Below are 11569 nucleotides of genomic sequence, written 5' to 3'. Positions count from 1 at the left end.
CTACCGTTTCAACGGGCTGGGGTAAAGAAGGACGGCACTAAAAGACGACAGGATCTCAGAGGACGAGGCCGGGACGGCGAGCTTTCCCGCCGTCACGACGAGCCCCGCTCGGTCTCCTCGCTTCAGCTCGAGGACCAGGCTGAGCGAGGCGGCGCCGCTGCAGTTACACCGCTCGTGACGCGGCTCCGTCGGAGCCGAGACCGGGAAACCGGACGAGTCCAACCTCTGGACGCTGCGGTTGGAGACGGAGAGGACGGCCTCCACCTTCTCGCCTCGCTGCGCTGCGAGCACGGCGCTCACCAGGTAGCGTCCGTCGATGGGGGCGGTGAAGACGCCTGAGGGACACAGAGGAGAGACACAGATTAAAGGTGAAGTATGTCAAATTAAGGTGAAATCCTTTTTTAATTTGGTACAAATGGAAGACAAAATTATTTTTCATTATTTTATTTAAATTTTATTATTTATTAAATGAATTTAAAAAAATTTATTCTTATTTTTTACTATTTTGTGACCAATGAAAACAACTGTTAAACCCCCCTTACAAATTAGTAAGTGTCATCAATCCAGAGAAAATTAACACAATACTACTATTATTGGATAAACAGTACAGTAGCCCAGAATGGACAATAAAATATTGGCTAATGGGAGTTTTTTTTTTTTTTTGACATGTTCTACTACATGAAGGAACCCACTAGATGCAACCGAATCCTACATACTTGTCCTTTACAGAGAGAGTCCGTGCAGTAACAGTTACCTGTGTGAGGGTCGTAGTGTCCTCCATCATTCACAAACACCTTGTTAAAACGAATGATTCCAGCGTCGCCCGGGAACGGTGGAAGAGTGAGACCGGCGGAGAAAGACACCTCCTCATCTGAGGACGGGGAACAAATGAACGTCACACTCAACCAAAACCAAATTTATTGGACTTTGTGAGAATCACTGATTGGCCTTAACCCCTCGTCTGGAATTTTTGACTTATTTTAACTATGAAAAGGGTCAGAAAATGTCCTGCTGTGAGTAAGTGCTTTTGACCATTTTGTCCAAAAACAGGCCAAAAAAACGGAAACTATGTACAGGAAAGGTGTTTTTCTCAGCTTTCAGGAACCGCTGGAATTCATGCTCAGTGTTAAAAGTGAAAAAGTATATGTTACATTCACACTTTGACAGAGGCAGAAGCTTTTATAATCAACAATTATCAATAAATACTGACCTAAAGCCATGGCAGGTTTCTGCGGTGACGATGCGTGGGGCATCATGTTCACATCTGTCGAGCAGAAGACGCATTAGTTAAATCCGCAGTAAAGCTGTACTGTATTTATTGATTTAATGCTGCAAAGCAGGAGTTACTAAGGTTCCTAAAGGGCTTGATCATACTTTAAGATCTTAAAATGGAAGCCAGCGAAGGGAAGATAAAACCAGGATTATGTGTTCCCTTTTCTTACTTTGAGTTAAAAGTGTTGTTAAAACACATGAAAAGGACATTAAAATCCTGCCGAGACGCCATAAACGCACGGTTTATCGTTTCAAGTTCTCGTGTTGAATGCATAGACGTTAATTTTATGATGTTCCTCATGGAAAAAAAAGCAGTTTTTACAACTCCCAAGTCACAGGATGTGTGACGTTAACTGTGTACATGCAAGTGCATCATAAAAGGAGTATGTACCAGAGGTGCTGGAGCCGCTGGATTTGACTGGAGAAGCTGCAAAATAAATCCAAAAAATAAAACAATGAGAAAGCTCACGATATATTAAAAAAAAACAAAAAAAACACGCAGGACAGCGAGTGAGCGCGTCGCACCTGGAGCTCCAGCAAAGCCCAGAACAGGCATCATGGTCCCGCTCGTCCCTTCCGGCAACTTGGATGAGGTCATCTTCCCCGGAGGCCCCGCCTCCCCGGCCTCCATCACAGGTGGCCGAGAGAGAGACGCGTCCTCGGGGCCGAGAGGAGCCGCGGGGCCTTTGCTTGAACCCTGTGAGAGTCCCAGAGTGTCCTCTGCCGCAATCTGAATGATACCTGAGGAGGACAGACGTGGAGTGAGTGATGGGGGTCAAGGCTGCTTAGACAGACGCAGGGTCAGATGTCTGGAGGTCAGAGAGGTTTACAACGCCATCTACATTTAAGTAAAAGAGGCAAAATGGTGACAGTTCTCTCTTCAGGTCATTAATCTCACCACAGTGTCACAGTTAGACGACTATACTTATCCGCCATTTACGCCACAGTTGCTCTAATGTTATACAATTATGATTTTCCAGTAAAATGGCAGGCATTCCTCCGTGTTAAAGGGATAGTAGCTGACGGAGCTGTGCGTGTTATAGAGTGCGACTCGGGACGCATTTTTCTGTCCGAACCCAAGAGAATATTGACCGAACCCACCCTGAGTCCAACACGTGTGCTCCGTTAATACCCAATACAGTTTGACTGGAGCCGTTATTTGTGTTTAAGGCAATTACGAGCATCAGTTCTTCATTAACTCCTGTTGAACTGTAACCACTGGGCGTGTTGCATTCAAGGTCCTGTTGTAAAATAGTAAACCCTGAAACACTCGGTCAGTTACTGACCAGTTTCTTCTTATTTACACTCCCTAAAAGAACTTGAAATTCCCAGTTGTGAGTTGACGTGACCAAACCCAACCTGATCTCGACGATCACTGACGGATTTTTGTGGGAAACCTAGGTCTCTCACATGTTCTCACTGTAAAAAGATTAAAATATACAATATTTTAACTAGAGTTGCAACTAACCATTGTTTTCTTGATTAATCGACTGGGCCATAAAATGTCAGAAAATGTTAAAAAAACGTTGTTCGTCAAACCAGGAAATGACGTTATGATGTTCTCGGACGTCTTGTTTCGTCCACAAACCAAAATGATTTCCTTGTTATGTGGAGCAAAGAAACAAAGAAAATATTCACATTTAAGAAGCTAAAACTATATCAGAAATCTCGTTTTAATCATGAAAAAAAGCTTCAAACCCATTAATGGATTAACAAAATAGTTGAGCACTAATTTGAACTAGATGTTCATTGTTTAATCTCTCCATGAGAGAGGCTGTTAATACTGAAAAAAAGTGTCATTTTGTGACTTCAGTATATACTAAAGTTTAGATTTACACAGAAGTGACAGTGAAAAATGCTACATTTCATTATGGCCTTTGGTGCGTGAGAATGAGCAGCTGTTTTATGCTGACATAAAGCTGTGAATAGTCCGGAAATTAAATAGGGAACGAAAGTCACAATCCAGAAACATAACTTTTGGCTTATTTACGCAAAATGAAAATGAGAGAAAACCTCCATCACATGGGGATCGAGTCTGTGCCGCTGCATTTCCCGTAAATTACGACCGAGATGGACCCCTAGAGTATTATCAACCACTCAAACATCCTGGCTGTGGGAACAATTTTCTCTCTCCCCCTGTCCACGAAGAAACAACAGGAACAAACTCTGTTGTCCCCAAACGGGAAAAAACCAACACATAAAAGGCATACCAGCAACATACCAAAAACCCCAGCCACACATGTTCAATCACCAGACAGCCAAGCCTGTCCCCATCGCCCTTGGGGAACACAACGTTTAATTTTCCGCACAGAGGCCACAACATGTGTTTTTACACAACATGTGCAGAGGGACCACTGTGTAAAACAGTAAAACAGCACACGAGGGAGGGGGGTGATGGTGGGGCGGGGGGGGGGCTCGGTCTGTGCATAACCACACACATGTGCATGCGTTTCACTCGTCGGCGTTTGTTAACTTGCGTCGCTCCTCGTTTAAGGCGAGGTATGCAGCGCTCCGAGCTCTGATGGGAGCGATTCCAAACTGGTTTGAGAGCCTGGTTTGATAAAAAAAAAAAAAGCTCATGAAGGACACACGAGAGAGAAGGAGAGAGTTTGTCATGATGAAAGAGGTGAAGCTGCAAACAAACGCAGCTGGATCCGCTGTCCACCAAAAAAAATGTGCAAACTCTCAGCCAAACAGCATGGGAAACCCTCGCCTCACTGTTTATCTCACACACACACACACACGCCCTCAGGGACACATCTGCCCCATGTGTCATAAAAATGGCTATTTTCCTACATTACACGCCACATTACGATGACCACAGGGAAAAAAAAAATTGGGTGTATGTTGACTTTTGTGAGTCACCGTGGTCAAAAACACTCCAGACTGATTGAGAGAATCCGTAAAAATCCAACCTCGGAATTCACGGCTCAAACCTGAAAACGTCTTGAGAAAAAAAGTCAATAACGAAAAAACAGAGAGCAAGACGTTCAAGGAGGACGTTATTGTTCCTGAGAGCCTCCTGTCAGGTCCCGTCTTGTTTTTCCCGCGGTTCACGAGGTTATCACGGTTCACCGGCGAACACGGCGTCTGTCACTCTTCAAGTCGCCCTTATCTCACACGGGGTCGTTGACCTCCAGGGCCTGAGTGACCGCTCGTCTTTGTCTTTTTCTGCAGGACACAAGCAGGGAGGCTTTAACGGTGCGTTCACTGCTCTCAGTAGAACACACATAACCAGGCTCCTCATCCCACGGGCAATATGCTGTTATTTTACAAATGTGCAATATAAACATGCTCAATCTCTGTCTATGATGTAAATATCTAGTCCATACTGTATATATTATGGAAATTGTCTATTATGTATACACTATACATTCTATTCTATGTAACGTTTTTATATAGTATCAGTGTTAATATCTTTTTTTATAGTGTACTTTTCTTGTTAATGCATGTTTATTATTTATCTTTACTGTCTTGCTGCTGTAATGATGTAAATTTCCCCACTGCGGGACGAATAAAGGACTCTCTTATCTCTTATCTCTTATCTTATCACATACACTAGCGTTCAAAAGTTTCACTTAGAAATGTCCTTATTTTTGAAGGAAAAGCTCTTTTTTTCAATGAATATAACATTAAATGAATCAGAAATACAATGTTAACATTCAGTAACTCCCACAAAACACTTCATCACTTTATCATAATCTATTTTCTCTTTTGTACTTGTGGTGTAACATAAAATCTACATAGGGTATCTTTACTGAAGACATTTTCCCCAAAACATCTCAGCGTCTTTTTTTGACAATTGAAAATCATTTAACTTTGGGAGGCGGTTCAAAGATCATTATGCTCATTTGTCGGGACGGTAGAAGTTTTTTGGGGTGGCCAAATAAAGTCTTTTATGAGCATTTTAATAAAGATTTATTAAATATTAAACGCACACAATAAAAGTTGATGAAATCGCTCAGACGTGGCGCGTTTAAAGATGTTTGGTGTCACGGCATTGGCAGTAAAAAATGGTCTCTTCACAATTTATATTGTGAATTAGGGCGACATAATTAAATGATCTGGTTCAAATCCTTTTAATAATAACTTTGTGGCTTATTAGGATTTGTAGATGAGTATTTGGAGAAGATATCATTGCAAACCAAAGTTTCTCTTAGTACCTGATAGTCAACGTTTTAAACATTCTGAAAATGATCCCTTGATAAAAAAAAACAAAAAAACTTCCAAATAATAAAATAACTTAAAGGAAAGTGTCTTCAGCCCACATCGCAGTGGCTCATGTATTTCTTTCATCAACAAGTCATACAGAATTAAAGCAAAAAAGCCTAAATTAAGTTCACTGAGTAAGTAAAGAATGACACATGAAGTCCGTCTTCACTCCTTCACTAAACCTCTCTCGTTTAAGGTTAACAACTGGGGATGACATCATGTAAACACACTGAAATATTGCCCCGTGGGACGCCAGTGAAGCTTTCACTGTTTACTCTGTTTATTTAAACAGAAATGGAAGTCAAGCGTGGACGTTTAAAAATGTGACAGGGACTCAAAGCGGGGGTGGGGACTGTGAGATATAAACGTCCGCGCAGTAGCAAACGCTAATGGAAAAACTAAGCAGCGTTTGGCAGCGAAAATGAACGAAAAAAACGCCCATGAGTGCTGCTCCACACGGTCCATTGATAAGATTGTGTGCAGATCCCACCTCCGAGCAACATTTTCCACTCACTCGCAGATAACCAGAGACAATACGATGAGGTAGCAGGCACAGAGTGGTCCCCCCCCCCCGCCTCCCCCACAGCGCTCAGAGTGAGTGGAAATCCTGAATAACTGTGCCTCCCCACTTACTGAGCCTCCCACTACGCTGACAGGATGATTAATTCAATTCTCTGTAATGACAAAAAAAAAAAACAGTTGGGTGGAGTTAAGTGTTTGGCAAACGTGAGTAAGCTGGCACCTCTGAACTTTACACATGAATCATAAGAAACACTGAAACACGCTGTAGTGTACATCTCCATCGCATCCATAGCCTCTGCTCCGACTTGGACTGGGACCAAAAAAGCAAGGATCCAGGACTTGTTTTATTCCAGCTCACCTCCCATGAGATCCGAGACACGGAGCACATGGCCGCATCACCTGCCCCATAAAGGACCAGACTTGGCTCGTAAAAACGTCGTTGTGTGCAAACTTTCTCGCGCACATTCACAACGATGAGACTCGGCAAAGTCGGCCTCGGTCTCATAGGAGGTTATTATTATAATGTGCAGACTCATCGGGAAAGTATGCAGCACTGATATGGTAAAAAAAAATGGCCGAGAGCACAGACGGCTCATACGATCAACGAAAATAACAACACATCCAAGTCACGGGGCGATGGGAACCTGATGTTGACAATGTGCATATATCAGAAAAGAAATGAGGGACAAACACAAACACACACACACATATGATGCTTGATGATTTTTAAAAAGCCAGGGCGAACAATTTCTTTGGGCCAAGCCGTTGCTCAACAGTGGACTCTATTAAATCAAGCATGTGTCTTCAATCAGTCCTGCCTCCTTTCACTGAGGAACATGGTTTAATGAAAAAATCCAACCTCCTCTCACCGACACTGCAACCTCAGTGCGTGCCAAGGATAAACAATGGGCTCCTGTCCATGTAAATGACCTCAGGACAAAAGTACAGTTATTTGTGTCTCAACCTATGACTGCGGGAACCTTTGTGACTAATAAATGAGATTTTAGGCCTGGTATTAACAAAAAAAAAAAACTGACTTTGGTGAAGGGCAGCCACAAGCAGCGATTACAGAACAATAGAGTAGGACTTCAATAATAAACAGTCAGAGCGATGATCAATTAAATGACATGACACACTAAGCTAGTGCTTATACCCAAGGGAGCAAGGTTGTGTTTTGCTGCCAACTTTTCATTCGTAAAGGAATCAGGTTTCGGTTTATTGACACATCATGAGAATAAAGTCATCTGATTAGTAGGGATGGCTCAAAGACCGATAACCTAGTATCTACCAAAAACCGATATCAGTGACCCCAAACTTTTGTGCGGTAGTGTGTGTCTGCAGCTTACCCGTCTTCTCGTGATTGCTGTCCATCAGAACCTGGAGGTCTTTGGCTATATTTGCGATGTGGCTCTGAAGGTTCTGGGAGCTTCCCCTCAGTCCTCCGATATCTCTGGCGTGAGCTCCGACTGTGCCGTTCAGCCGGCTGACACAAGTCCACAACGCGGTCACGTGTTTATTCAGGCCCTCTTTGATTCTCTGGAGGCTACCAGAGATCGGGTCCAGCTTAGCGCACAAGTCCTCCACGCTAACAATGCGGCTGTCTATGTGGGCGATGTCCTTCTCCACTTTCTCGGTTTTCTCCCTGCACTGGTCGCCCCCGACCTTCACCTCCCTGCCCAGCTCATCCAGCCGCTCTCTCAGGCCCCGATGACGTGTCCCGTGGAGGTCCAGCAGGTCACTGAGCTCCTTCTCTGCCCCCGAATGACCCCAGGTGGAGTTGCTGGTCTGCTGATGGACCAGGTCAGACAGCGAGTCCTCCAGTCTGCCCATGTGGCCTTTCATGGAGCTCAGCTCCTGTTGTGCATTCTCAATGCCGGCGCTGCAGTTGGAGAGTTTCCCCTCCATGGCTCCAAGGTCATTTACGTGGGCGTTTAGACTTGTCTCCATGACACCAATAGCAATTTTGCAGCTATGCAGGTCTTGCTGAAGGTCTTCAGTAAAATTACCTCTGTCCATTGCGTTCAGTCTATCTTCCATTGTCCGAACCGAGCCCTTTAGAGAGTCTACATCCCTCTGCAGTGCACCTGTACTCCCCGGATGAAGGCTTGTATCTCCCAACAAGGTGGCAATCCTATCTTCCATGGAGACCAGCTTGTCCTCCAGATTGTCCCTTAAATCTTGAACGGCATTTTCCCTTTCTTTCTTCAGTTTCTCCTCCATTAAGCGACACCGCCCTGCCACAGTCTTCTCAGACGAGTTTCGCTGGATCTCTGTGTTCTTTTCGACACGAGTGAGCACCGAGTCAGATACGCGGGTGCCTTCTTTGCCCGGATCCACCAGCACGGTCTTAAGGTCTTGGATCTCTTTACGAAGGTCAGTTTCTGTGGCGTCCACGAGCTCAACCAGGCTGAGGTAATTCGTCTCCTGCCCCTCGCATTGCTCCTGTACTGACATCACTTTATAATCGCATGCGTTCTTCAAGTCGGCCATTTTGATGTCCATGCCCTCCATCAGCTCCTCTCTCAGAGCTTGGATTTTACCGTCCAGGTAGGCACGCAGCTGTGGATCAGAAGCTGCAGAAGCAGGAGTCGGTGAGGACAACGGGCTCTCAGCAGCTTCCATTAGCAGACGAATCTGTCCATCGTGGTGGTTGACGCGGCTCGTCAGATCATCCAGTGATTTACTCTTGGACTCCAGATCTTCTGACACCTGGCTTATTTTGTTCATAACTTCATCGACTGGCACCGTCTCGTGGTCAAAAGAGAAGTCCTGCACCTGGAAGGTTTGGGTTTCTCCAGCTCGGGCGCTGACAGGTTGTCGGAGGTTACTCACCAGCGCGGCAAACATTTTGCTCGCGTCTTCCTGGAAATCCACTCTCAGGTTGGAGGTCATGTCTGTCATTCTGGACTGCATGTCGAGGACCATCTCAGACAGTCGCTGCACCTCCTCCTCCAGGTGATGTGGATGCTGATATCCTCTGTGGCCAGCCAGTGGCCTGTGACCTGTCTGACCTCCAAAGTGCCCTCCCCCTCCCCATGGATGACCTCTCTGGCTCTCAGTTCCCTGTTCTGGAACTGGAGAAATTACAAAGAAGATAGGAAACATGAATATATATGCTTTTATATTTAGATTAGTCCACACAATTACACTGTTTGAATATTTATTTTCTTTAGTTTGCACCTTGTGGCGCTGGAACATGTCCTGTGGCAGATGGAGCATGAGGCCAGTGATCTACTTGGAGTATCCTGGGGTCTTTCACCTCCATGCAGTCATGGCCCTGGTACCCCGGGCAGCACTTCCACTCCAGCTCTGTTACAGTCTTGTATGCGATCTTGTAAATTGGCCTGAAGTGTGTCCGGTATCTGGAATCATTTACCAGATAAGGACAAAACAATATGTTCCAGGTTTTCTCCAGACTTTAACACACAAGTCAAGCTCAGTTGATGATTTCCTAATCTCAGAAATACAATACTGTCTTGGAATAACAATGGAGTTAATTATGTTTGTTTACAACGGAGGCTGAATAAACATGGCCACATTTGCAGCGAATTAACAGCGCAGTTGGTGAGGAAGCCGTTTCAGACTTTCCACCATGAGGACATTGGTTGCCCACATGCATGCCACTGTCATCCAAGTGATTAACTGCATTTCAGAGCGTTTTTGTTGTTGCTTAATGAAAAACAAAGACAATGTCAATACATGGATGTCATTTTTTTTAACTCGACACAGATGCCAAGCTAATCAGACTATTTCTTTATATATTATGATGAGTGACAACTTTGTAGGAACCTATTAAACTTCAGCTATGTACAGAGGACGCCCTCCAAAGAGGCTTGAGACGCCACTACCTTGTGACCAAAGGCTTCAGAACGTCTGCCAAAATGAGAGCTTAAATTATTTGTTATGCCAAAGGGCAGATTTATAAATCAACTGTAGCAACGCATAGTTACGGGTTGTTCACTTTACTTTACAGGTGGTATATGTTTGGTGCAGTTTGGTGTGTCTGTGTCCTAAAAACTCCCTTGAAATACCTTCAGCAAGTTCTGTATAAACTGTTAATGGAGCCGCTTGGTGTAGGAACAGCAGCAGCTGTGATTGGCAAATGCAGGCAAGTAGTCAGACAGTTCTTTAGAGAGCACTTGATTTGCACCCTTTTTCTATATCTATATCTAGATATATCGGACGACCACATTGGGACTGTGATCAAAACATGACGGAGCTACTTCTAAAACTTTTCATGGGTGCTACTTTACGTTTAGCATTGCGCGTCTGACTTACTTGTGCCTCTGACTGAGCCACTTCTTAAATGTACAATGTTGACTCTGTTCAGATTATCTTTCCAATACATTATCATGGTCCACAATAACCATTTCGAAAGGGTGCACTATGGGACAGTTCTCGTGAGTGTGTCTAGAGTTTATTTTTATTGCCAAACAAGAAATATATCTTCTGCAAGTGTTTAACATTGTTCTGTGTCCTCGAGGAAAAGCATAATAACAGGGCACCAGTTGGCAAAATATTCGTTTTTTTTTTTTTATATGGACTAAATATTTTAATAAATGGCTTTTTAGTTTCTCAATTTAGTGTGACAACTTCTCATATTTCAAAGTCACGCACAGCAGCTTTAAAAAAAAAAAAAGAAAGAAGCAAAGATAAAGATAATCTGTCCTCCGCCCAGTGTGCAGGACTTCTGGGAACTTACATCACTTGTTGCGCACAGTTTGGCAGATCCGCCGGACACGGTAGAAGCTCCGGCTGCACGAAGCTGTCCGAGCCTCCCACCACTGCGCAGCTCACGTTCCTGTGCACAACGTGTGCGCACCAGTTTCTGCAGAAAACAAGCATTCACGCAAAGTCGCCACGAGAACCAGTTCAGTTCAGCTCAGCTCGTTAAAGAATCAGTGGGCAAAAACATGACATCATGCAATGAATGATGGAGAAAGCCTTGTTCACTCACTTGTTTCTCTGGCGCATGTCGGTGCCAGAATACGCGCTGCTCTGGAACCGGGTGTTGTGGAAAGGTGTCCCCGTGATGAGAGGGAAAAGGAGGAAAAGTCCACAGAGTCTCATCGTTGAGAGACTTTAAAGTGCTTTTGTAGAAGTGAATCAGTGGTGGAAGTGTATGAGTGAGTGATCAGTGAACGCACTGACTTTGAGTCGATCTCTCTCTCTCTGTGTGTGTGGTGCGCAAATCTGAACAAGCTCCTCCAGCGTCCTTGGATGTGACGTTTCGGGATTTCCTCCAATACTTAGACGACCCCCCCCCCCCTGTCCTCACACACACACCCCCCTGTCCTCACACACCCCCCCCCCCCCCCCACACACACACACACTCGTGTACAGCTCTACTAGTGAGGACACTCAGGCATGATGCATTCCCTTGCCCTTTACCCTCACCATAACCACTAACTAGAAGCCTATCCCCATACCCATTCGAACCCCAAACCCCAAACAAGTATTTATGGAAAGTCTTGACCCGTAAACAACCATTTAAAGATGTGACAGAAGTGAGGACAAATCAAATTGTCCTCAACTCCACAATATGTCCTGCTTCCAGCACCCA

General features: G+C 44.6%; 1 protein-coding gene across 1 annotated transcript; it reads right to left on the bottom strand.

Annotated features, from left to right (window-relative positions):
* emilin2b (elastin microfibril interfacer 2b) lies at positions 1-11076 on the bottom strand (the record flags this gene model as incomplete). Its single annotated transcript, XM_083901524.1, has 9 exons — positions 1-335; positions 755-871; positions 1211-1264; positions 1664-1699; positions 1798-2013; positions 7353-9080; positions 9187-9368; positions 10709-10834; positions 10964-11076. 9 exons carry the CDS (start codon positions 11074-11076, stop codon positions 1-3), a joined length of 2907 nt encoding a protein of 968 aa, XP_083757650.1.
* Positions 11077-11569: the final 493 nt, after the last annotated feature.

The sequence above is a fragment of the Microchirus variegatus genome (genome assembly GCF_963457635.1).
Source record: "Microchirus variegatus genome assembly, chromosome: 15".
In the NCBI taxonomy this organism is placed as follows: Eukaryota; Metazoa; Chordata; class Actinopteri; order Pleuronectiformes; family Soleidae; genus Microchirus; species Microchirus variegatus.
Note: the sequence above shows the minus strand (reverse complement) of the source record. Positions and strands in the feature narration are given on the sequence as shown.